General features: G+C 48.1%; 1 protein-coding gene across 1 annotated transcript; it reads right to left on the bottom strand.

Moving 5' to 3' along the window:
- Positions 1-1,655: 1,655 nt before the first annotated feature.
- On the bottom strand, positions 1,656-26,223 carry MX1 (MX dynamin like GTPase 1). Its single transcript, NM_001003134.1, is given in 14 exon segments — positions 1,656-2,456; positions 4,525-4,770; positions 5,748-5,824; positions 8,292-8,450; positions 11,438-11,579; positions 11,887-12,009; positions 13,593-13,671; positions 15,722-15,920; positions 16,441-16,579; positions 17,244-17,398; positions 19,609-19,746; positions 21,021-21,207; positions 25,029-25,149; positions 26,131-26,223. Coding segments are annotated over 13 exon segments (1,974 nt in total). The 5' UTR covers positions 25,128-25,149; positions 26,131-26,223; the 3' UTR covers positions 1,656-2,225.
- Positions 26,224-27,429: the final 1,206 nt, after the last annotated feature.

Genomic DNA, 27,429 nt, shown 5'->3' with positions numbered 1-27,429 from the left:
CAGTGGTTGAGCATCTGCCTTCAGCTCAGGGCATGATCCCAGGATCCAGGATCGAGTCCCGCATCAGGCTCCCTGCAAGGAGCCTGCTTCTCCCTCTGCCTGTGTCTCTGCCTCTCTGTGTGTCTCTCATGAATAAATAAATAAAATCTTTAAAAATTGCATAAAACAAAAGCAATTGCAAGCACCTCGTGAGTCTGCAGCAGGCATGTTCCCTGGGAAGTTCCATCCTGGGGAGCACACACTCTCAGCTTCCTTCGTCCACCTTCTCTTTCAAGCTCCAGCAACATCGGAAGCACAGCAAAGAAGACCCCCGGACGACTCTGACATCCCTGGCTGCTCTGGTCCCAGCAGAACCCTCCTGGGGTGGGGGGGGAGGGATGCCTGGTGCTGGAGATGTCACCCAGCCCAGCCCCGTCCCCCACCCCGCCCCCAAGAAGCAGGCCCACATCCCTGTGCTAACAGGAGGGACCCGGGCCTCACATGCTGTAGGAAGGCCTGCTCCTCCCCAACTCTTGCAGAAGTCTGTGCAATAATGTTTCCTTTCAGCAGGAAGGAAACCTGCCCCTGCCCCTCAGGGGTTGTGAGTCAACCCTCAGGTGTGTCATTGGCGTAAAAGGCATGAGGTGCGGACTGGAACCCGTGGAATGCGCATCAGCTCTCCGGGCATCCTCCCTTGTCAGCAAATTCTCAGATTACGCCAAAGCACTGGCGGTCATTAGCATCCCGAGCGTCAGAAGGGACCTGGGGGATGGGGCTGGCTGCGGAGGGGACAGAATCACTAGTCTGCTTCCCCCAACAAGCGGTTGGCTGGCTCGGCCTGAAGCCCCCGTTGCCTGGAAACGCACAGCTCCTGGGAAGCTTCTCCCTTTCCGGACACCTGGCAGACGGTGCTCCCACCGCCCACACTGCTTGTGCAGACAGAAATGTGTCTCCCCGGAGAGCACCCGCTCCCAGCCCTCCCTCAGGGGGCTCTCCCGTGGGCTCGGACAATTTGACCCCCTTTAGGGACATGGAGGCAGATCTCTTTGCGCCCCATGTGGCCACAGCCTGCTGTTGGGGTTCCCAGGCCTGAGCCGCCTGCGGCGGGGTGTCTGCACGTGTCCCCAGCCCTGGCCAGACCAAGGAGGGCAGTCGGGACTCTGCAGGGCTCCCCCAGGGCAATTCAAGGTCAATACCCTGCCTTGTCCACCTCCTGGACCCCCCGCCACAGCCAGAGCATCTGCCTGCAAAACCCTGCCGGGTGCCCCCCTTAACGGGCTTGCGTGCTTTTTGTGGAATAATCATCGCATCGAGTCTGGTTCCTTAGCACCCACCACCTCACAATTCTCACAATTCTTCTTGTGATAAGAACTTTGAAGAACTACGCTCTTAGCGACTTGCAAATGTGCAACACAGTGTTGTCAGCTTATGTGTCTTCGAACTGGAAGCCTGGGCCTTCGACCCCCTTCACCCACATTTCTTGTTTCATTTATATTCCATTTCTTTAGCTTGAGTCCTTGGCTCCCTCTGGCCTCATTCTTTGCTCGGCTCCTGCGCTCTCCCTGGCCGGGCCACGGAGGCCAGCGCCCCATCGTTTACTCCACTGGGGTCCCACCCGCTGTCATGTTCAGGCTTCTCCACCCCCCACCCGAACATAAGGCATCAGAGCAATGTCTGGTATAAACAAGTTTATTACAAATCAGTGAAATACAGCTTCTAAGAGCACCCACACGTGGCGCTAATGCTCCCAAAACAGGTGCATGAAAGAAGTTGCACAAAAGCAGGAACTAATCCTTCTACAATGCTTTGCATGCACTGGTCCCCTGGTGGAAGATGGAGAGGGTTCAAGGGGAACAACCCCGAGGGCAGAAAATCATTTCTCCTAACCAGGAGGGCGGCGGCGTCCACCCCCAATCTGAATCTCGTTCTTTTTTTTTTTTTTTTTTAAGATTTTTTTCATTTATTTATTCATGAGAGACACAGAGAGAGAGGCAGGGACACTGGCAGAGAGAGAAGCAGGCTCCGTGCAGGGAGCCCGACGTGGGACTCAATCCCTAAGTCTTGATCTTAATCATGACCTGCGTCTTCTTAGGAGGTCCTTGCCCACTCAGGGACAAGCATGGATGGTGACCGGGAAGACTGGCTACTAACTCCTCGAGTATCTGCGATGTGGGTTTGGGGAGAGAGGGCGGGTGCTGCTCCCTGCAGACGTGCCCTGGAGATGCAGGCGGGACAGGGAGCCGGCCTTAACCAGGGAATTTGGCTAAGCGGCGCCGAGCCTGGGCCAGCCGCGCCAGCCGCTCCTTCAGGAACTTCCTCTTGTCGCTGGTGTCACTGCGCTCCTTCAGGAGCCAGCTGTAGGTGTCCTTGTCCTGGAGCAGCTGCAGCATGCCGTTCTGCAGCTTCTGGCCGTACACTTGCAGGATGAAGTACTGGATGATCAAGGGGATGTGGCTGGAGATGCGGTTGGTGGCCTCCTGCCAGGGAAGAAGAGTTCACAGAGGTTTGGTGGGGGGCCGGACCTGGCAGGTGCAGGTCCCCCCTGCCCGGATCTCTCGAACCCAGCACTGTCCTCTGGGCTGGAGGCAGCGGGGAATCCACAGTACAGGGGGGACCCCCCCCAATCCCGGCCCTGACTCCACCTCCCCGCCAGGGATTCCTGACCACTCGGCTTCCTTCTCTGATCAGAGACGATAAAATGCGCGTGAAAAAGGTAAATGGCCGGATGGGGTAAGAAAACTCCATTTTCGATTTATTTACAATTCCACTGAAAATATTTTTTTTAATCAACACAAAAATTATTTAGCAGAACAGAGGCTGGGCTGTGAAAATCCACAGAGGGGAACCCCCTGCGGGGCCTGCGTGTCCAAAGTCAGCCTCGCCACCCCCACCTCCCTCCCCAGGCCCCACCTGCCCCTGAAACAAGCCTCTCTTTCTTGAGACAGGCTCATCTCTCGGGAAGCCGATTCATCCCGGCACCCCAGCAAGTTCAGCCTCACTATTCTCCAGGAAATACTGAGGCTACGCCTGGCCTCGTGAGATGGTTAAAAAAGGATTAAACAAGCTGAAACACCAAAGTTTAAGAAGATGCCAGGTGCAGAATAAGTGCATAGTGAATGCAGCCCGAGGGGCGGTGCTGGGACACATTGCTCGTGCCGGGGATGACAGCTAGCGAGGGACGCCATGGAGGCGGAGGGAAGGAGACGAGGAGCCAGCAGCCGGGGCTGGGGCCCCACGGAAGATGATGCTGGAGGATGGCCACACAGAGGACCACGCAGACCGGCCACATTTGCAGGAAACTAGCTCCTTGGGGACGGAGGAGAAGTTTCTGAGTGGTGACAACAGGCGCCCTGGACCCCTGCCCTGGCCCTCCCCAGGTCCCACAGAGCCGGGCCGTCGTGCCAACCGCTGACCCCAGGGACATCCCCTCCACCCCCGCGATTTCACGATGAGCACACCAGGGACAGGGTCGGCTGCGGGGACACCGCATCCTGACCTCAGGACGGCACACGCTCTCACACCACAAAGGGGAGTAGAGGATGCAGGTGCAATGAAGATCGTTAGCTGCCGTTAACCTTAGGGAGAGCATCCGGATGATCTGCAGGGCCCAGCGCAGAGGAGGGAGGCAGGCAGCGGATTGGGAGGGGGTGTGGTCGGGAAGGAGGTCCGCGAGGGGCAGCGCCGCTGGCATCGTGTTCATTGGGAAAATACATGAGAATTGGCTGCAAAAGTCCCACAGGAGAGGGGAGCGTCCGCAAGGGCTTGGCGTGTGAAATAAGACGCGGAAACCGTATCCAACAGCCAGCAAGACACGGTGGAAGAAAAGGCTCACAGCGGGGACAGACGCGAGGAACCACGTGGGAACAAACTTCACAAGTGTGCACGGTCGACACCAAGACAAAACACACCAACACCTCTGGGCCCCCCACCCCACCCCACCCAAAAAGGAGATCGCAAAGCGGAGAGACCCATGAGGCTCTTGGACAGAAATCTTTCCTGTCACAAAGATGTCAGCTCTCCCCGGCACAGCGACAAAATGCACAGGATCGCCAGGAGGATGCCAACAGCTCTCTTTTCTCATCAGGAATGGGGGTGGGGGTGGGGAAGCTCATTCAAAAATTCATACCGAGGCTGGGAGGAGCAAGAACTGGGGGACGTTTCTGCCTAAAAAAGACGGCCACAGCGGGAGTCCTGGGTTGGAGTCCCACATCGGGCTCCCTGCATGGAGCCTGCTTCTCTCTCTCTCTCTCTCTCTCTCTCTGTGTCTCTCATGAATAAATAAATCTTTATTTAAAAAAGCAAACCAGCAGAATTCAGGTTCTGGAAAAAGACTCCAGGACAAAGAGGGGGAGGGTGATTGACAGGGGCCCATTGCACATCAGTAGGGCCCAGATGGGATCTTCAGGGACGCGTCTGGGCCCACAGGGCTGAGGGCGAGCTGCCGGCTGGCGGTGGCCACACAGACCGGTGGGGGCGCCAAGGGGAGGCATTTCAAGGAAAGGACACGGCGTGAAAACCGCCACTGGGAGACGCTTGCAGACTCACCTGGCGGTAGGCCAACAGGTGCTCCAAGATTTCAGACAAGGAGATGTTGACGGAAGAAACCTCGTCATGGCTCATGCTGCTGGTCTTCTTCTTCTTCTCCTCGTCCGAATCCTTCTCCCTGACCCTCTGCAGGGCCCGCTGATAGACGTGGTCCTGGCAGTAGACGATCTGCTCCATTTGGAAGTGAAGTCGGATGGACTTCTCAGCTTCTTTCTCTAGCTCGAATTTAATGTCTTCGATTTTGGACTACGGCAAAAGAGAGGCAGGGCCGCGTTCCCTCAGAAACAAATCCCCGGGTCGAGGAAGGAGGTCCCCCGCGAAGCCCACGGCTAACCGGCTCCCGTGTGAATGAGGACGGCACCTCCCTTTGAGGTCTGCACCCCACGCTGGCCCATCCAGGCTGGTGCCCCCACCCGGCCAGGGGTCACAACCTCCCGGGAGCCTGGGGCCGCAGGTGTGCCCAGACCGCGACCCCCCACCCCTCCGACCTGAGCCTGGGAACCCGCACGGGCCCTGCGTGCCGACCTGATTTCTCAGATTCTTTCTTTCTCTTTTGGGATCTTTTCCATCTAATCAGGAGTTTTAATCTAATCAGGATTAGATGGAGCCCCATCTAATCAAGGGGTGCCTGTGGGGCTCAGTCAGTGAAGCATCTGCCTTCGGCTCAGGTCATGATCCCAGGGTCCTGAGATCGAACCCCGCATCCGGCTCCCAGCTCAGCGGGGTGTCTGCTTCTCCCTCTCCCTCTGCCCCTGCTTGTGTTCTCCCTCTGTCTCTCAAATAAATAAATAAAATCTTAAAAAACAAACAAAAAAGGAGTATATACCCATCAGAGAGCTCACGGGGGTCAAAGTGGGGTCAAATTTAAATCCATTTAATTCTGTACGATTCACATTCCTATAGTTTAGAGAAACTGGCTGCCCCAAGGCCGGGGAATAGGTCTCTCATGCAGAAAATATCTGGTGTCCCCGGAGCTCAATGGCGGCCACCAAGTGTGATGCAAACTGCTAGGTGCACCCCAAACATTTTCTTCCATGTTCCTTCCAGAGGCCCAGGCAGCTTAAGTGACACGCCCCAAGCCCCCCCCCCCCCCAACCCAGTCCACTTCTCCAAATACCCAAGAAAGTGAACATGGTCTTAATCCATGGCATCTGTTTTCCAGCATCAGGCTGACTTTTTTTTTTTTTTTTTTTTTTTTTGGAATAACGTGTGGTCAGTTTTACCTTGGTAGTTCTGTAGAGGTTGAAAAATTCATCAAAATTTGCTTTTGAAATATCTCCGAAGGCAACCTGGACCATATCTGAGGAAAAAAACAAGATTCATTCCTTATCGTAGGTTGCAAAAAAAAGAGAGAGAGAGAGAGAGAGAGGATGAAATCTTGAGAAATGAGGTTTCCTCCCCCTGCCGCCCCTTCTTCCCACTTGGGGACGGAGGCCATGCTGTACCTTCTTGCTAGAGAACAATGTGGAAGAATTTTAAAGCCTAATCGTTCCCTGGTATATTTCTTTGACATTTATAACCTGGGTGGCCCAGTCAGTTGAGTGTCCAGACTCTTGGTTTCAGCTCAGGTCATGATCTCAGGCTTGTGAGATCCAGTCCCAGCTCGGGCTCTGTGCTCAGTGGTGGGTCTGCTTGGGATTCTCTCTCTCTCTCTCCCTCTCCCTCTGGCCCCCTCCATTCATGCTCTCTCTCTCTCTCTCAAATAAATAAATAAAATCTTAGAAATTGTTTTCATCCTAAGCAAAAATAGTTGCAAAGAATTTAATTTCTGTAGTTATAAATATATTCATATTCTATAGTAAAACACAGCACCCTTAAATGTATCAATAGGACCTAACCGTCCATGTTACCCATTTGAAAAAAAAAATTATATGAACATGCTCTTACTCAATCAGAAAATTTACATTATTTCTTTTTATTTTTGAAACTCCTCATATTTCCATTTCCCTTCCTCACAGAATTCTATCCTAATAAGATGTGCATAGCATCTTTATGCTCAAAATTTATTTTTTCAAGTAGGCTCCGCACCCAGTGGAGCACCCTGAGGACAAGACCTGAGCCGGGATCAAGAGTCAGACGGCTTGACCGACTGAGCCACCCAGGTGCCCTGAAATCTTTCATTGACTCCACATCATATCTCTCTGAAACCGAAGGAGGTAAACATATATATGTGGGTTTTAAAGGGTTTTTTCTAGGACTATAAAGCTCTAAGCACTACAAATTTTCTTCCAGAACAAATTAAGAGTGAAAAATTGATCAACACAACACAGTTACCTATCTTGATATACACTTATTAAGATTCAAGGTCACATTTTATCAAAAATACATGTCGTAAGCTGCTGCCATGGGACTGGCCCCAACCTCTACGGGTTCACGGATCCATGAATGATTATTACTTCTTGCTGAAATGAGCCAGCTGAAGCCTGGGCGATGATGGCATCAGCCACGGTGGGGACAAGGAAAAGAGATTCAGTGGACGTCTTGAAAACCCAGGTGCATGGCAGTTCCAGGAGAAGGGATCGGCCAGTCCTGCGGAATGCTGTATCGCTCCTCACCAGCTGACCATCTCCCACCGACTATGACAACGGCTGTGACACCCTACATTCATACGGCACTCTAGAACACCCAACACCCTCCCCCAGTGGACAGTCAACTGTCAACCTTAACCCTCAGAGACTTCAATACATGGAGTATTTTGAGACTATGAAGTAATCCCAGCTGTGGAGCTGCCTGGGGGTGTGGACCATGAAAAATATGCAACTGGTCTGTGTTCCTGGTTCCTGACCCAGAGCTCCTAGATCCCTCAGAATCTCCTGGGTGATAGGAGCGTCTCTCATTCTAACTCTTGGTGGGCCCCGGACAGCTTCAGGATGGGGGTTGGTCACCAGAGAGACCAAGCCTGGCTGAGAAGCCGGGAGCTTCCAGCCCCATCTCTCCACCCCACTGTCCCACTTCGCCACCTCTGGGAAGGAGAAAGGGGCTGGAGATGGAGTTAATAATCGATTATGTCCTTGAGATAATGGATTACACCTCCTTTGAACACCCTAAATGACAGGGTTCAGAGAACTTGTTGAACACAGCCACGTGCCAAGAGGGTGGTGCCCCCCGCCACCGTGTCACAGAGCAGAAGCACCTGCCCTGGGGACCCTCCCAGACCTCCTCTACGTATCTCTTTCACTCCCATCCTTTATAATAAACTGGCAAAGCTAAGTACATCCCTTAAAATGAGCCAGTAGAGAGAAGTAAAGTGTGTTCCTAAGTTCTGTGAGCTGTTCTAGCAAATTATAGAATCTGAGAAGGGGGCTGTGGAAACTCCAATTTATAGTCTGTCCATTGGAAGTTCAGCCTAGAGACGCCTGGGTGGCATCTGCCTTTGGCCCAGGGCGTGATTCTGGGGTCCCGGGATCAAGTTCCACATCGGGCTCCCCACAGGGACCCTGCTTCTCCCTCTGCCTGTGTCTCTGCCTCTCTCTGTGTGTGTCTTTCATGAAAAAAATTTTTTTTTAAAAAAAAGGAAGCCCAGCCTAAAGTGGGGGCCCTGCTGTGGGCCTGAGCTTTTATGCTGTAAGATCGGTGCTAACTCAGCATCGGAACTGAACCGAGATGCTGAACACCCAGTTGGTGTCCAGAGGACCAGAGAATTAGTCCGGTTCTTGGATGCTGGAAAACACCCCCAGGCAGAGGACTCTGGAGTTCAGCACTGGTTTGGGTTCAAGCCTTTCCCTGCCCTAGACATAAAATGCCTAAAAGCAAAATCAAGAACTCACCAGTTATCGTGTGCAGCATATCAACAGCTGGCTCTTCCAGTTCTTTGATTTGTTGTTTTATAATAATTTCGAACGTCTTGTAATTTACAAATCCTGGCAGCTCTCTGCCACGATACCGATTTTCAAATTTCTCCATTTGTTTATATATAGCTTTGTAACCTGGAAGACAATGGTTCTGAATTATTTTACAGAAATAACCTTGCGGGTCTTTTTTTTTTTTTTTTTTTTTTTTTTACACACTACCATTTGAGACTTTCTGCAAACACAGAGAGGCAAGGGGCAAAGAAAAAAATTTTTTTTTCAAATTTGATTTGCAAAACTGAAAGAAATTCGGGGTTTGCAATAAAAAGCCAGATCTCAAGACCATTTTCCTTAGTCATCTCCAGACGGCAAGTATAGGAGCTGGGGTGTGACACCAGAGGGCAGTGAATGCACAACCTAGGAGCAAGGAAGAGGAACTTTCCCAAGAGGAAATCCTGTAATGTTTACCAAAGAAATTGTATCACAGGAAAAATAAAAACGACCATGAACACCACCCAGAATCAGTGACATATCATGAACGAAGTCACGTGCAATAGTGTGAGTGCAGCGTGTTTTTAAATCAAATATAAATATAGCAGAGTCACCAGGCACATAAGGTCACTGTCTGTCATAAGACACTTTTCCTTTACACTTTTGGAATTCTTTTTATTCTCGACAAACTGCACCGTGGAGGCTACCTCCTCTGGTAGAAGTTCAGGAGGGCTCTGGTGCCTCTTTTCAAAGAACCAACCAGGAATCAAGTTCTGGGTATCATCTTCTTTTGGTCGGGAGACATGTTCTCATAGGATTTTTGTTTTTGGTTTTTTTTTTACGTGGAGATAGAATTCAGATGCTACAAAATCCACCCTATAAAGTGTACAGGTCAGTGATTTTTAGAACATTAATAGAATTGTGCAGCCATCCCCGCTAGCTAATCCTCACACACCTCTGTCACCCCCTTGGAACCTGTGCCCATCGTCATGTGCCCCCCATTCCTTGCCCCTACAGCACCTGGAAACCTCTCACCTGCTTCCTATTTCTATGGATTTGCCTGCTCTGGGCATTCCATATCAACGGAATTTTTTTAAAAAGTGTATTTTTGTGTGTCTCACTTCCTTCACTTAGCAAGATGTCATCAAGATGCATCCATGTGGGAGCATGTTGAGTGCTTGATGCCCTTCTGTGGCTGAATAAAGATTCCGCTGTCTGCTGCTAAAGGCTGAATTGTATCTCCCCGAAATTGATATGTCCTAACCCCTTGCACCTCAGAAATGTGACTGTGTTTGGAAACAGGACCTTTAAAGAGGCGATCAAATCCAATCTGACTGGTGTCCCTATAGGAAGACGAAAGCAGGACACAGACCCACACAGGAAAGTCCACGTGAAGATACAGGGAGAAGGTGGCGTCTACAGGCCGTGGAGAGAGGCGTCTGGAGAATCTGAACGTGCCGGTCCCTTGATCTTAAACTTTCAGCCTCCAGGATTATAAGAAGATAGGTTTGTTCAGACCCCCGGTCTTTGTGATGAAAGCCCCAGGAGATCAGTAATGGGGACATGAACACGCGCCAGCCATCCTAACATGCGAGTGAGACGGGGTCTCTCCGTGGCTTTGGTTTGCATTCTTCCGATGGCTAATGACGCCGAGCATCCATGAGCCCCTTGTATGTCTTCATTTAGAGAAATATCTCCTTTAATCCTTTGTCCATCTTTAATTTGGATTATTTGTCTTCTTGTTGTTGAATCCTATGAGTTCGTTGTATAGTCTGGATTCTGGACCTTATCAGATGTGTGGTTTACAAATATTTTCTCCTGTTCTATGGGGTGGGGTGGGGTGGGGTGCCTTTTCTCTCTCTCTCTCTCTCTCTCTCTCTCTCTCTCACACACACACACACACACACACGAGGATTAAAAACACACATTTTTAATCTTGACGAAGTCCACTTCGTCTAGTATTCCGTTTGTCGCCCATCCCGTTAAGTGCTGTATCTAAAAACCGCCTCCTAATCCAAAGTCACGAAGATTCAAATCTACATTTTTGTCCTAAGAGTTTTAGAGTTCTAGGGCTCATATTTTGGTTTCTTATCCATTTTGAGTTTATCTCTGAATGAGGGGCGAGTTAGGAATCTAAATTCTTCTTCTTGCATGTGGGGGCCCAGTGATCTGCAACTGATCATTCGTTGGGAGGAACTTAGCCCCTTAAAAAAAAAAAGAGCTACATTAGCTCATGGGCTATGTGCCGTCGCAAGCTTATTGAGCAATGCATGAGGGGGTTGCTGGAGGTCAGGACCGTTGTCTTCCTTGAAAGGGACAGTGGTCCCTCCCTGACGTAAGAACACGCCTCACGGCAGGGGTTCGACCCTCTGCGCCGCGGATCAGTAAGCAGTATGGGAGCTGTGCACACGTGGCGAGTGGCCACCTCCTTGTTTTTTTTCCACCAAGAAACACTGTTATTTATCTTGTCCCACCTTCCATGCCCTCTGCCAAGGAGCAGACAGGACCGAGAGGTGTGGCTTTCGAATTGTGCAAAAATAATGGCACGATCTATCTTCCCACGTTCATTACCCAAAGCCAAGGACAGCGGTCAAACCGAGCCTCGGGTCAGCTGGAATAAGTCACGGAACCCACCAAGCTGCCTGAATAAAGCAAGGTTCCTTAAAATTCCCCTCAGCTGCTGCAGCTTTATCACTGGTCTGTACACGATTAACTTTGAGCTTCTTGAAATATGGAAACATAAACTTCAGGTCACACTTCCACCTTTTTCGGACTCTTGAGGATTTGGTGCTGAAAGGCGATGCCTCGGGTGCGTTTCGCGTCCTCTGTGTCGCCGCCGCCGCCGCCGCAACCATGAAATGCACTGAGATACGCCCGGCCTTCAAGGCCACGGCCAGCAGACCGAGCCCAAGGCGCCGTTGTTCTGGGGCCAGCGGCACTGGGGCCCCGGGTGCGTGTGGCAGGTGCCGTGTTGACCCGCCGCTGTCGAGGGAGGGCTGGTCCTCGTGGAGGCCTGGGCTGACCTGGGCCGATCCCCCTGCGTGTTCTGGCCAGGTGTCCTCTGAAATCTGCAGCAGACACCTGCTGGCCTGAGCTCAGGGATGTGGGCCGGGGCGCACGCGGCTTCCACTCACCTCTTTGGAACTTCTTTTCAATCACAGCGCTCCATTTGTGGAACTCATTTCGGATTTTGGTGAACAGCCGGCTCTCGTCCTCCCCCACGGACTCCTCCCCTTGGATTAAGGAGCTGATGTCTTGGTTAAAGGCATTCAGTTTCTATCAAGAAGAATGGGAGTATAAGTGGAGACTTTCCGAACACAAGTGAGGGGGGCCTGGAGGGCGCGTGACTCCTCGCCACCTTGCCGGGGTGACGGGTCCCCGCACCCTGCCCTGACCGCCGCAGGGTCTGGGGGAGTCACTCCCTGCTCACTGTCACTCCGCGCCCCGGGCCCTCTTTGGTGCTGAGTGGGCAGACTGAGCCCGAGTCAGCTTTCGGGGAGCAGGATGAGAGTGCGTGTGACACAGAATCCCTTTCTGGACCACGAGGTGCGATTCCCCGACTTGAGGCGATGGCGATACTCACATCTATCAGGAAAAACATTTTCTCGTGCTCGTCTTCGGGCACATCTGAGCCGTACTTTTGTAACTCCTCTGTTATTTTCTCATGATTCTCCTTTATCTGATTTTCTAACAGAGGCAGGGTTTTCTGAGGAAAACAGAAAATAATGCAAAGACATGAGTACGGACAAGGAAGGAGCAGGAGCTCCCAGGCCTCCTCCTGCAAAGTGTGCCTGACTGCCTGGCTTCCTCTAGGGAGAAGATGGAGGGGGGTGTCCGCAGGTGCCAATGTCACCGAGGCCTCCCTGTGCCCCTGCTCCCCAAAGGACAGCCTTCGGGATGTGCTGAAGCGACCACCCCATATGATGCCAGGAAGGATTCCTTCTGTGACCACATTACATACACTCTGCAGGGAGATGAGAAAGAGCCACTTAGCAGCAGTTAGAACAATCTGAGATCCAAGCAACTTTTTTTTTTGATCCAACCAACTTTTACGCTGTTCACAAACTAACTGTATCAGGGACTTCTGTCTCTGATAACATGGTTGATGGCATGCATGAGCTCCCTCTTCTACTGCAGTCATTGAAAACTGCGGGCTGACACATCAAAGCATCCCTGGAAATGCCTCTGTGAGCGGGCAGGCACAGAACAGACACCCAGAGGCACAGCCAGGTGACGTGAGCACCCAGGGATGGACGAGGAGGGAGGAGTAGAGCCTCATGGGGCATTTGTAGGAGAGAAGAGTTGAGCTTACGTTTCAGAGCCTCCCTTGGTTGGGGCAAAGAATAAATCCAGGTAAGCTTGCTCAAGGCGGGGAATCCAGTGAGCCAGCATCTTCTATCTAAGTAAAGCCGGGCCCTCAAGGAGCCAGGCTGTCACGATGTTGGGATGCTGAGCACCACCCCACCCTCCATCCCCATTCCTGGGGACTGTACGGGATGCCTGAACTCCACGCTGAGTGGGACAACATAAAATCTCTGTTGAACATCTGTAACTACAAGCCAGCCCTCAAACAGGGTTGCTGCCCAAATTCCCACTCCCCGAGGGGTTCCCCCAAAACCTCACGCTGAGAATTTGTAAAGCAGTTCCACCGGGAGGCCCTTCTTGGGGATTGGCTGAAGCAAACGTTGCCTCTCTCCCTGCACAAACCCATTCTGAACCCGGGCTTCCACGAACAGCCGCAGATCACGTTCCAAAACAGGCCCAAAGTCAAAACCCTGACCCAGGTCCTCGTAGGGGCTGGCCCGCAGAACCAAGACTTCTGACATTGGAGTTGTGGAGCGCAAAACACAAGTGACAACTCTTTCTGAGGGACGGCAAATGTGAAAGTGCAGGAGAGTTCTGGCCAGACAAATTTGAAAAAGAACCCACAGAGAGATTTAAAATATGAAATATAAGCACATCACAATTACCGGGACATTATGGACAGTGGCTGACTAGGAGAAAGGCAAAGTTGGTGCAGTGCCCTTAAGGCTTTAAGTTTTAATTAGGCCACGTGGATATAGCCTATCAGTTTTCATCCAACCTGTGGTCCTGATGTGTAGCGTCCACACCATCTGGGAGCTTGCTAGAAATAGAGAATCCCAAGCTGCACCCCAGACCCACTGAACCTGAGCTGCACCCTGGAGAGATCACCGGGGAGATCCGTTAGTGGGTTAGTCAGGCCCCCGTGGTGGAGCTTGGGGCCTACGGGATTCTAGTCAGAAAACGGACGGCTCTGCACGTGCTTACACAGATGTGCGTGATGAGCTCAGAGGTCAGTTTCTCCGCCAGGTTGGGGACTGTGGCCCTTCCTTCCTCCAGAAGAACCCTGCAGACAGAGAAGAGAAGACATGCACACATCCACCGTGGTGTGGCCAGGAAACGCAAGTCGGTTCTCCGCTGCAGGGACAGTCAAGTTCCTTCCACCTGGAAGGGATGTCCTGCAAGTGGTACCCAATGGAGGGTCAGAACTGGCTTCCACGGAATGGTGACCGAATTGTAGTTATTTTGGATACTTCAACAGCGGCAGAGAGTTGTACCGAATGGTTGAATCACTTTATAATTGTTGAATCAGTTATACACCTCAGACTAATATAACACTGTATGTTGACAACTGGAATTAAAATAAAAAGCATAACTTAAAAATGGTACAGGGGACCCTAGGTGGCTCAGTCGGTGGAGCATCCAACTCTTGATCTCAGGGTCATGAGTTCAAGCCCTGCATTAGTCTCTACACTGGGCATGGAGCCTATTTAAAAAAATAAAAGGGATGCCTGTGTGGCTCAGTGGTTGAGCATCTGCCTTGGGCTCAGGGCGTGATCCCAGGGTCCTGGGATCGAATCCCGCATCAGGCTCCCTATAGGGAGTCTGCTTCTCCATCTGCCTGTGTCTCTGCCTCTCGCTCTGTGTCTCTCATGAATAAATAAAATCTTTTTAAAAAATGAAAAAAAATGTTTAAAAAAATAGTATTGAGTGATTCCTTCCAGCTGATACGTTAAATATGCCTCATGACATGTGACTATAAAACCAGTCTTTATAAAAACACACGTGATCACTTACAAATGTATTTTCATAACACTCACATCCTTCTGTGTGTGATGCACATGCCAGTCTACACAATGCATATCGGTATAGGGCTTCACAAAAATACACTGACGTGTACCTACGTAGGAGTGTGCAGGATACGGGTTTGTGGGACACGGCCCTTCCTCAAGATGAGATCTTACACCATGAGCTTTTTTGGAGGAAGGAAGCCTTATTCTTACTCCACCCAAATCTATGTTCGCTGAGTTATTACAGGATTCTTTGTTTTTCATTTTTTTGAACGAACATTTTTTATTTAAAAAAAAATAAAGCTAAATCCTCTTTGACCATGGTGCTCATTCCTTTTATATTTATTTTTATTTTTTTTATTTTACAGAATTCTTTATATTTTATTTTATTTATTTATTTTTAAAGATTTTATTTATTTATTCATAAGAGACACAGAGAAAGAGAGGCAGAGACACAGGCAGAGGGAGAAGCAGGCTCCATGCAGGGAGCCCGATGCGGGACTCGATCCCAGGACTCCAGGATCACACCCTAGGCCAAAGGCAGGCACTAAACCGCTAAGCCACCCAGGGATCCCGGATTATTTATATTTTAAAGGATTTTTTAGGCTAAAGGGCAGCAGGGAACCATGAGTTTACATGTCTATTTGTGAAAGTACACGCATGGCTAAGTGTTGGTCTCTACAACTGCCAACTTTTTAAATTGTAATAAAATGTACATAACATAAAGTTTATAATTTCCTCCAGTCCATTGATTGATAATCAAACTCATGTGGCCAGTGATTTGAAAGGCCATGTTTATCATACATCAAATATATGTATCTGGGTCAATTTCCGGGCTTTCTAAATTTTTTTCTATTCTGAGGCATTTACGTCTTCATTCTGGTTCAAACACCATATATAAATGACTATAGCAAATTCCCTCATCTGATTTTTTTTTTCCTCATCTGATTTTTTAAATTTATTTTCTGCTATACTTTGACAATTCCTCTTTAAAAAAAAAAGACTATTTATTTGACACAGAGAGATCGAGAGAGCACAAGCAGGGGGAGCAAGAGAGGGAGGAGAAGCAGACTCCCCACTGAGCAGGGAGCCCGACGCACGGCTGGGTCCCAGGACCCTGGGGTCATGACCTGAGCCAAAGGCAGATGCTTAACCGACTGAGCCCCCCAGGCTCCCCCATGTCAATTCCTCTCTTATTCTTCCAGACGATTCCCAGGGTCATTATACAAGCGCACTCACACATACACTCCAAATATCTCCTTTGTCCCCAGGCAAAACAGAGGTCCTAGGTTTGGGTTCACCCATAAGAAAACACAGCCAGGGTACCTGAAATGTGGGTGGTCCTCAAAGAAGTCTTTCTCCTTCTGCAGAGCCTCGGCCAGGCTCACTTGGTCCTGGATGTCCTGCTGGCCCCGGCACTTGACGATCATGTAGCCCTTCTTCAGGTGACAGACGAGGTTTTGTGCCACGTCCACCACCTTGCCTTCAGTCCCTCTGTCCACCAGGTCAGGCTTTGTCAAGATTCCTGCAAGCCGGGGCCTTTTGATTAGAGAACACTCACAGCCTAGCCTGAGGGCAGACCACAGCCCAGGGTGACGCAGAGCCCCCGCCTGTGACAGAGTCACAGCTCAGGCTGCACAAAGACAACTTGCCCTCCTGAGTGGTGGTGGGGGGCCTACCTCCCCCAGCTCTTGGCCCTTGCCAGAGAGACAGCAGCATATGATGACCTTTTAATTTTCTTTCTGCCCAGTGGCAAAGTTCAATCTAGTATTACTGCAGTGGTTTTCAAATATCCCTGTGCAGCAGAACCCCCTTCCCGAGGCAAGTCTTAGGATGCAGGGCCCTGCCCCGTAGAGTCTGACACAGGAGGGTTGGCGGGGTCGAGGCACTTGAATTTCTAAACATTCTGCAGTTATTCCTGCAGCAGGTGGCGCGTGGCCCACCCTCGGAGAAGCACAAGTCCGGCCAGGACCAGCGGCATCATTGGCTGAGGCTGCTGCAAAGTGAAGACCACCTATGGCGTCTAGGTTCTTCCTTCTTCTTACCTATGGTCCTGTCTCCATCAGGGTCCACCTCCTGAGCCATGCTCAGTGCCTCCGTGGTGGCAATGTCCACGTTGCAGGGGACCACCACCAAGTTGATCGTCTCCTGCTTAAGGATGTACTTCCTAATGAGTTGCTTGGTCTGCGGAAAAATAAGAGCATATGAGAGCAGGGACAGGGCCTGACCTTGCACTTGCTTTGGGACCTCAGAGTCCCAGGAGTATCTCCCCAAAAGAAATGAGCCCACGGCAAATCCTGGTGGCACTTAAAACTCATGCCTGGGTTACAAGAATCCAAGTTTCCCCGTGGCAAAAACAGAGCTCTGGGGTCCAGAGCTCTGGGAAACCACCAGATCTTAGCCCAGTAACTGCCTTCTAAGACTCCACAGCTGATAACCACGGGGAAAAATAAAACTCAAAAAAGCGCTCAACTGTGCCCTAAATCTTTATTTCATCTATTGGGTGACATTCGCCAATACGAAAATATCATTATACTTGTTTCTAATGCTTTCTCTCCCCACATAAAACCCCTTCCTAATACACATTGGTCTAGATACACCACAAAATGTAACTATAACCAAAAACGAGTCACGGGGTAAAACGCGAACGTGTGTAAAATGGATTTCCAGTCTTGCCTGTTGGTCTCACACTCCCCAGAGTGCCTCCATCTGACTTGGTAGAGGCCACAGAGACCACCACGCTCTCCCCATCCACTTCACACCTCCTGAGATTCACTATCCTGGCTCAGCCCTGAACCCACTGCTGTCTGGGGCACCACTCCGCAACCCTCCCAGACCAAGGTTTTACCTGGCGTCCGATGTCAGCTGGCTGATTGCCCACAGCCACCCTGGTGATGCCAGGGAGGTCTATCAGGGTCAGATCCGGGACATGAGGAGAGCTGACCTCCAGGCTGATTAGCTCATGACTGATCCCCTGTCCTTCCCCGGCAATGGCATCCTGGGCTAGGGAAGGGGGAAATGAGAGAAACTCAACAGAGCTTATAGTGGAAGCATCTCCCTACAGCCCTACAGCAAAACTTCCCTGCCATGAGTCCTGGACAAGGCATATCTGGAACAGATGTACTTTTCTGGAGCTAAAAGGAACCTCAAAGCACAACTCAGTATTTTCTTTGCCAATGGGCAGAACCATATGCAGAGAGACCTAGTGAAAACATCCCTCAAGATCACCCCCACCTGTACCAGTTCAGAGCTGGGCAGACCTGAGTTCTTCCTGCTGTCACACCTAAATCTTCCCATTGATGTCATTAGGAAATTACCAACAAGGTAAAATGAAAGCAAATAAAAACACACAGGGACTCTTGAAACATGATCTGGAAAGGTATGGAGGGGAATGTGGTTATTTCAAGGAAGATGAGCACTGGTATTCCATTATGGGATTTCATTTTACTTCTTCCTCCTTAATGATGAAAATTTCAAGATATACATGGATTTTGTCAAATTGTTAGCTGCTACCATTTGACTTCTTTCTACAACCAGAATGCCTTTTTGGCTTGTTTTATACACTCAAGACCTTGGGATGAGAGTGACAGCAATGGCATGTGTGTCATTATCTGATAACTGTGCCTCCAATTTCCATTTACCAGATATGTGGTTGTGAGATTAAGTTTGGCCCATGAGATAAATGTGACAAAGGCACAGGCAACCTCCATAAACTCTCCTGAACAGGCAGGAAAAGCCCTGTGCTGGTGTCCAGCTGGCTGGGACAAGGGAATTCTGAATAATTATGTGGCTTTGGGAGTGACGGCCACACACAACGAGAAACAACATGGGAGTCTGGTTCCTGACGCTGGAACCCTCAAACCAGCTCTGGTCTGCCCACCTCCAGACATCTACATGAGAGAGAAATAAAATGGGCACATTGTTTAAACCACCGTGTTAGCAGCCCACTTGCACAAATGGCCTCAACAGTCCCTTCCATCACTGTCTGCATGCTCCTCTACAGGGTGACCTTCTCCCATTCAGACAGTCTGTCCCTTGACATTGGGCTTGCCCATGTGACCCCCTTTGGCTGACAGGACATCACAGAATGGATTGCAATAGAGATTGAGAACTTGTGCATGGGGCTTCTCCCCCCTTGTTGCTGGGAAGCCCTCTACCACCATCTAAAGAGCCCAACTTGGCCTCCTGGAAGAGGATGGCCACCACATGGAGAGAAGGCCTGGTCATTGCAGCCCCGGGCTTGGGTATGTGACCAAAGCCATCTTGGACTGCTGGACCCAGCAAGCCAGCTGATCCTCTGAATCACGAGTAATGAACAGTTCCAAGCCATTGGGTTTTGAGATCAGTTTGTTACACAGAAAGGGACAATTAAGTATACACAGTGGTTTTGAATTTTCTGCCTTAGGAGCTAACCTGACCCCAACAATCACACAATAGCGTTTTGACTATAAAACATCCCTTAACTTTTGTAAAAAACAGTCTGTAAATACGACTTAGGGCTTCTACTTCATAAAAGTCAAACTCCTTTTCTGCTGCTCAATATTAATGTTATGCTACTTTTGAACCCTCCTCAAATGATTGAAAAGCTTATTTATTCTCCTCAGTCTCAGCAGCAGCCAATGGGGTCACTACTGGTCCTTCCCTACTTCAAGTGCTATTTCCCCTTTCAGATGCTTCAAGTTGGCAGCGTGACCTGCGTGGCTTGCATTCACTGAGACCTATCGTAAGTCAGCCCAAGCTAGGATTATGCACACACATGCATTTCACTCTTGGCGGAAAGGGCCCCAGGAAAGCTTCTAAAGAGGGTTCAGGAGTGTTCCAGAATGCCTTTCAACCAGGTGAATTCCTACGTGAATGGGAAAGAGGTTTCCCAGCCCCACAAACCGATTCTTCCTCCATCAGATCTGTGGAGGGGGAAAGCCCTTGAATAAAGGACAGCTCCTCCTTGTTTAAATTTTAAAATTCACATTACCTCCAGATACTTACTTACAAACTAAGCAATAAATTGCTGAGATCAGATCCTGTCCAAGGTGCTGGTCATAATGAGGGTCAAAGAAGAGAAGCTATGAGGGAGCCAGGGCCTGGCTCACAGGGTGAGAGGAAGACCAGCCCAGAAAGGGAAGGTAGGAAGAAGGACAGATGGACCTCCTCCCACTTCACACAGGTGACCAGACATCCAAGCAGGTGATGACAAACAAACATGGGGCACTCACCTTTATTGATTTCCACTTCCACCTCTGAAGGGTCTGAAATCTCCATCTCAGTATCCTGGTAACTGACTTTGCCTCTCCACTCATCCTCATTTATGAGCTTCTTCAGCTTCAGCACCAGAGGACATCTTGTAACAATACCTGGAGGCCACATGCACATCAGTCCTATAAACTCTGCTCTTAGCGGTCCCAAAGGGTGGCCTCAGACCAGTGGTGTGCAAACTTTTCCATGATCATCTGAGCAGACTGCTAAAGCAGTCTGATCTTATTCTGTCACATTCAGAAACATTATGTCTGGGGTGGCCTTAGAAATATGCATCTAGGGTATGCATCCCAGGTAATTTTTTGCTCATGAATGCTTGAAAGCCATCACTTTAGGTTTCTCACTTCATCTCAGTGTATTGCCATCAGCTCAGATGGCACACTGCAGTGGGAAACCCCCAAACTCAGGCAAATATCCTCCATTATTCCCCAGGATACAGGATCTACTACCATAAGGGATGTGTACTGCTGTCACCAGGCCATCCTACCACAATCCCTTTGCTTCAAACTTCCAGATCCCACCCTCTACATCTGACCTGTACTTCAAGGTCCATCTCAGGTCTACCTCCTTCCCTTCAGCCCTCACTGATCCCTTGGCCTTGGCACTCAAACAGCACCACTAACCAGAGCACCAATCTTGACCTCCCATTTGGAAGGTCACTTCATGAGAAGGGGCTCAGGAAAGACACCCACATGCACATGGTTCTAGGGACCCAACTACATTTACTTAGACCTTCCACAAAGTGCAGGTTACATACAATCCATACAAAAATATGCAACACAAGGTTGCTATGGACTGAATCATGCCCCCCCCCCCATTCATATGTTGAAGCCCTAACCTTCAATGTGACTGTATTTGGATATGGGGCCTTTCTTCAAAAGGGTAATTAAGGGGCACCTGGGTGGCTCAGTGGTTGAGCACCTACCTTCAGCTTAGGGAATGATCCCAGGGTCCTAGGATTGAGTCCCACATAGGGCTCCCCGCAGGGAGCCTGCTTCTCCCTCTGCCTATGTCTCTGCCTCTCTGTGTCTCTCATGAATAAATAAAGAAAATCTTTTTTTTTAAAGGGTAATTAAAGTTAAATGAGCTCATAAGAATGCAGCCCTAACAAATATGATGGCATCCATACAAAAAAAAGGAAAGTCATCAGACATCTGCATGCACAGAGAAAGGGCCACATGAGGACACAATGAGAGGATGATCATCTGCATGAAGAGAAAGGTCTTGGGAGAAGCCAACCCTGCTAACACCTTGGTCTTGGACTTCCAGCCTTCAAAACTATGAGAAATAAATTTTTGTTGTTTTAGCCTTGTAGTCTGTGGCATTTTGTTATGGCTGCCTGAGCTGACTAATACAGAGGGCAAGTTCTTACCACTGCCTCTTGGAAGGGCAACTCCTGACAGAGCCTCCAGCACAGAGCTCTTGCCCGAGCTCTGGTCCCCAATGACAGCAATGGCCGGCAGGGCCAGGTCCTGCTCCACACCCAGCGCCCGCAAGGAGTCGATGAGGTCGATGCATGGGCGTACCTTCTCCTCATATTGGCTACACAGGCTGTTCCCCTAAAGAAAGCAGAATCAAAGAATTCTGTCCTGGCCTGGAGGACTTGTTCCATCAAAGATGGACAACTTCAATCATCCTAATACCATAGGTTCATGGAGCTCACAAAAGAGAATGGGAAAGGAACAGAAAGAAATACGTAAAGAAATAATAGATAAAAATTTCCCAAACTTGTTGAATGATGAACCCAAAGACCCAGGAAGCTCCATGAATCCCAAATATAAGAAACATAAACTACATCAAGGCCCATTTTAAACAAATTGCTCAAAACTGGTGATGGAGAGAAAGTTCAAGCAGCCAGGGACTATGTTACACATTAAGGAGCAAAGATGAAATTTACAGTAGATTTCTCATCAGAAACAATACAAATAAGAAGAGAGTTGAATAGCCTTTTTTAAATACTGGGGGATTGGGGGAAAAAAATCCATCAACCTAGAATTCTATACCCAGCCAAAATATCTTTTTAGCAAATGAAGGCAAAGACTTTTTCAGACATAAAAAAGTAAATGAATTAATCACCAGCAGTTCAGCACCATAGGGAATATTAAAGAGTCCTTCTTTAGAATCATAAAAAATAATTTGATTACTTCAAAGAAGGCAGGGACAGAGAAAAAGAGAAATAAAGGACAGATAGGTCAAACAGAAAGCAAATAGTAAAATGACCTCAAACTTAGTTACATTAACATGCACAATAAATATAAATGGTCTAAATATGCCTAGAATAGTCAAAGTGATTTTGAAAAAGAAGAACAAAGTTGGATCACTAACATTATCTGATTTCAATATTTACTTAAAAAGCTTCAGTAACCAAAACAATGTGATACTGGTGCAAACATAAAGAAAGAGATAATAGAACAGAATATGTATTCCAGAAATAAACTGACATTATGTATGGCCACCTGATTTTTGACAAAAGTGCAAAGGCAATGTAGTAGAAGGATAAGTTTTTCAACAAAGGTTGCTGGGACAACTGGGCATTTATATACATGCACAAAAGAATTTTGTGTCTATATTCCACATCGTATAAAAAAATTAACTCACAATGGATCATAGACCTAAATGCAAAACCCAAAACTACAGAACTTCTAGAAGAAAACAGGAGAATAATCTTTGTGGCTTAGGATTAGGCAATGTTTTCTTAGATGTGGCCCCCAAAGTACAATTCCTAAAAGAACCATTGATAAATTGGACTTCATCAAAATTGAAAAGACCCAATCTTTAAAAGACTTTTAGGAGAATAAAAGCAAGCCATAATCTGGGAGAAAATGTTTGCAAAACATATATCTGATAAAGGACTTATGCCCAGAATATATAAAGGACTCTCAAAACTCAACAAGAGAACAACCTACCTGATTAAGAAGAAAATACGAGAATGGGCTTTGTAATATATATATATATATATATATATATATATATATATATATATATATATAAGTTTTAGTAGTTCCTTTATATCACGGTGAGAAGCTATTTATAGTTTGTGCCAGATCAGCTTTCATTGTCGGGCGCCATCCTGTGCATTGCAGGAGGTTTAGCAGAACGCCTGGCTCGTCATTCACCCTGAGGTGAATACCACCAAAGTGGTGTTTGGAGACCCCAAAATGATTTCAGACATTGCCATGTGTTCCAAGGGGATAAAGCAGCTCTGGTTGAGAACCACTACCTTACAAAGTACGTGAGTACAAAAGTTGATACACAGACAATGCTGACAGATTTCTGCAGAGAAGGGGGTCCATACAGACAAAGACCCCCTTGACCCAATGTTAGTGGGGCCCCTTTGAGCCCTCTTCTCTGCTTTACCTCTCTTGGGGTGCTGAGTCCAGACTTAGCAAAGAATCTGCTAAGGCAGTTCATCCAGAATCCGCTCACCGTTTAGAGTCAATCAAGTTCCCTCCCCTGGCCCCTTGTTGCTAGCCTGATCTTAGTAACTCTTGCTCCTCTCTCTCACCCTTCTGGCTGTCTATATATCCCCATCGTCCCTTGCTACCCTGACTTCGATCTCTCTCCCTTATAGCCATAGCCTCCAATAAAATCCTCCTGGTCATGTTTTTAACAAGTGCCTGCTGTGATTTTTCTCTATAACAAACTTCAGAAAGGTCTGGAGAACACCTCCACAGGAAAAGCCCTGTGGTGGTCATGCTGGAAGACTGCCTACACCTTTGTACCCACCAGATGCCATCTTAGCCTTCCTCATGGGTTCTTTTAGGTTTTCATTTTTTTATATCACCCATTCACAAGAGTTTATAAAACATGAATAGTAGTGCTTGTGCATGAGCCAATTACCTGAATTAAGAAAACACACAATCTAAAAAGAAAAAAAAAAGAAAACACCAAAATTCCAGTATGCTCCCCCATCACCTTCCTGCTGTCACCCTTCCCCACACCCAGGGTCCCTCCATCCTGAGCTCATAAGAACCTTGTTCTTCTGTATGGCTCTCTCACCTACCCATCTTGAAGCAATACACTGCTTCCCGCTGCCTGACTTGGAACTTTATATAAATGGGACCACACCATACATTTTTTCGATGACTTGACTCTGTTTCACCATGAGGTTTTTCAGACCTCATGCCTTGATTCTGACTCCTATATAAGAATTCTACTGCATGAGCGTACCGCTATCTACATATGTGTCCACCATTCACGGGTGCTTGTGTTGATTCTGGGTTTTGCTATCATAAAACAACATCATTTTGAACATGGCTCTCAGCGAGTACACCTGCAAGAATTTGCATAGTGGTTCTCGAACCTGAGCACCAACAGGATCACCCAGGAGGGCCCATGAAAACACAGATAGATGGTAGGCGCCACCCCTGGAGTTCCTAGTGCTTTAGGTCTGGGGGAGGTGGCTGTGTGGGGATGATATTTGCATTTCAGACACATTTGCATTTCGAGCTTTCCAGGCCTTACTGAGGTTGCTGGTCTCCACACTTGGAGAACCAAGGTCTACAAGGTCTACACGTGGAAATAGAATTGCTGAATTATAAAACACACCCATTCAATGTGCCTGGAAAAGGCCAAGCTATGGCCAAGTAAGTGCCTATGAGTAGCATGAGCTCTTACCACCCCATATGCTGCTGGTTGGAGTCAGGCAAGAAACACAGTTATATTAGGAGCCCTCTTATCTTTCTATGCCCTTCAGTGGCTTTTAATATTGTTTAAAATACTATCAAGCATCGATTACAAAGATGGAGTCAACTTGAAAGAGGTTGACGACCCATGTGACTTTCAGATGCATGACAGCAGTAAAGAGAGCTCTCTCTCTCTCATAGTCACATGAAGTAAATACTATTATCATTCCCACTCGGGAGATGGAAAACCAGGCTTTCAAACCAGGGAGGAAGAGCCATCTTATAAACAAGATCCTACAGCTGGAAGTGTCCGCATTGGGATAAAACTCAGGTCAGACCAATTCCACAGGCCAAGTTTGGCTCCCTCCATCCCCCAAAAATCCCCCCTTGATTCTGGGAAAAAGGGCACCACACGGCTTCCCTGTGAGGGAGCGTCACAATGACACCTGAGGGTTGCAGCTGGAGGTGGAGCCATGCAGTGGGCACGGGACAGCACAGTGGTCATTGAACCAGGAGCCCATCAGTGTCTCCCGTGGCTTCCCAGGCTGAAACTGCACCCCATCAACCAGCATCAGCCAAGACGGACCCCAGCTGAACAAGGGAGGGATCACACAGGCAAGCAGGGCAGGAGGGATAAGGAAGCAGCATCTGACATGGGGTGGGGGCAGCAGGGAGGAAGCACGGTCTACATGGACAGTCCTCACACAGACACGGCTCATGTCCACACAGATAGACTTTTTCAGATAGCAACTTACTATTCCCTGATTTTTCTCTGCCTTATCAGTAAGTCCGTTTAGTAACACATGATTGGGTACAGGATTCGAGTCAGTGATTTTTCCTTGTGAATTAACCATCTTCTTCCTTTATCAATGCAGCCTAAAACCAAAGCACATCAGAATTAAGACAGTTCAGAAGCTGAGCCACCGTCAGTCACAGAAACACGCCTACCGCAAGACACAGCGGGGACCCACCCTGGGCTCCTTAACTCTTTAGGAAAAGAGTTAAGGAAAAGAAATGACAACAAGGAGCCGAAGGATGAATGGAGACAGACCTGCCTCCCAGCCCAGCCCTCTTCAGGAATGTGCTCCAGAGCCCAAACTTCCAACTACATACTTCCTGTTACAATTTGAGGTCAAACATCAAAAATCTTTTCGCCATAAATTTAAATTGTGGCAAAGAATAAAATTACTGTTGCGCTTTTGAAATTCACATGTAAAAGTAAAATTATTACAGAACCTCTTCCAATGTAGCTGCAGGAATCTGAATATTATGGGAATTTGTTTTTGTTTTGTTTTGTTTTGTTTTATGTTTATTTTATTTTATTTTTTTATTATGGGAATTTGATACCCAAAATTATGGTTGAAAAAAATACCTGACCTTTAGGTTCTTTTACTTTGTTCCTCTTGCTCTAGACTTCATATTTTTATTCCATTTCCCCCATACAAGTGTATCTTACTGCCTTTTACTTTATTTTTCCCAGTTTTATTGAGGCATAACTGACATCCATCACTGCATAAGTGTGAGGCGTACAGCATGATGGTTTGATTTATACATTTTGTGTATTTTGAACCTATTTTGATTACCACCATAGGTTCCACTAACACTCACCTTCTCCTATATATACAATATAGATACAGTATCATTTTCTTTTGAAAGAAGTTAATTAACCACTTTAGCATACTCATCTGCATCCAAAAAACATATACATACATATTTGAAATTCATTTTTCATAATTTCGGGGACCACAAGTCTCTAAATATTAAATTTTACACATCTAATAATCTCGGGTAAAAGATCGTGAGAATTTTTCCGTAACTTGAAATAAATGTTATGAAAATTATAAAGCACGTACTTACCTCCAACACAACTTCCTTTTAACTTGACGACGTAGCGCTGACTAGCTGGACTGAATCACAGAGCCGTTCTCTCACGCCCGGTGACCACACCTGGGTGAATAAATGTGAGCGCACATCAATGGAAAGTCCCACTGCTGAGAACGGTGTGCAGGGGATGTGCGTTGAAGCGAGGTCATGGTTCTCAGAATCCTTTTGGTAAATCTTAGATATCTTAGTTCTAAGATAGATGGACAAGGCACAGAGCCTTGCTATAAATTTACTGCCTGACTCCATGATTTTTTTTTTTTTTTGATGCTCTCTATGCTTCTTTTCACAAGACCCTCCCCCAAGAGCTATGCAATCTTCCTTTAATATCGGGGCAGTTGAGGGGTGACTGGATGGTGCAGTCAGTTGGGAAACCAACTCCTAGCTTCCGCTTGAGTTGTGATCTCAAGATTGTGGGATTGAGCCCCGAGTCGGGCTCCATGCTCAGTGTGTGGGGTCTGCTCTTCCCTCTGTCCCTCCTGCTCATGCTCTCTCTCTCAAATAAATAAATAAATCTTTATAAACAAACAAACAAATATTGGGGCATTTGAAAGAGCCAGGTTAAAAAAAAGGGTGAGGGGAGAGAGGGATGTATTCTTTTTTTTTTTTTTTTGATGTATTCCTTTTAACGCAAGTGGGAGAAAGGTTTTCTGAAAGGCAATCGATTGTAACGACTACTTACAGAATACGGAAATTTGGAAATTTACTTCCTTAGCTCCCCTTCCTTCCCCTCTATGCTTTTGGAATTGCTCTGTGCTCAAGGGGTCCCAGACTGGAGCTCCAAGTTGAAGACCACAGCTGCCTCAGTTGGCCTTAACGCATCCAGTCAGGACATCCATGGTCCCCAGGGCTTGTACCTCCATGACCACAGGTTCAGATTCGGTCAACACAGGATTTTGTGAAAATTTCAGGAGCAGGGTGATCTCCGTCATTAAAGCCCATTTCTTTTTTTTTTCTTTTCTTTTTTTTTTTTTAAGATTTTATCCATTTATTCATGAGAGACAGAGAGAGAGAGACAGAGACACAGGCAGAGGGAGAAGCGGGCTCCCCTCAGGGAACCTGATGTGGGACTTGATCCCAGGACCTTGGGACCCACTGAGCCACCCAGGTGCCCCAATTAAAGCTCATTTCTTACTCATCCATTACACTCAGCACCCCACGGCAGCTGTCAAACTCAACTGAATGCATTCACTAGTTCCAGCCTTGGTGGAGTCAAACTCCCAGCCCCAAACCGCTTATAAAATGTCTAACCCAGGGTAGGCCGGGTGGCTCAGC

The sequence above is a fragment of the Canis lupus genome, chromosome 31 (assembly GCF_011100685.1).
Source record: "Canis lupus familiaris isolate Mischka breed German Shepherd chromosome 31, alternate assembly UU_Cfam_GSD_1.0, whole genome shotgun sequence".
Taxonomy (NCBI): domain Eukaryota; kingdom Metazoa; phylum Chordata; class Mammalia; order Carnivora; family Canidae; genus Canis; species Canis lupus.
The sequence above is the reverse complement of the archived record's forward strand: the minus strand, read 5'-3'. Positions and strand labels throughout refer to the sequence as shown.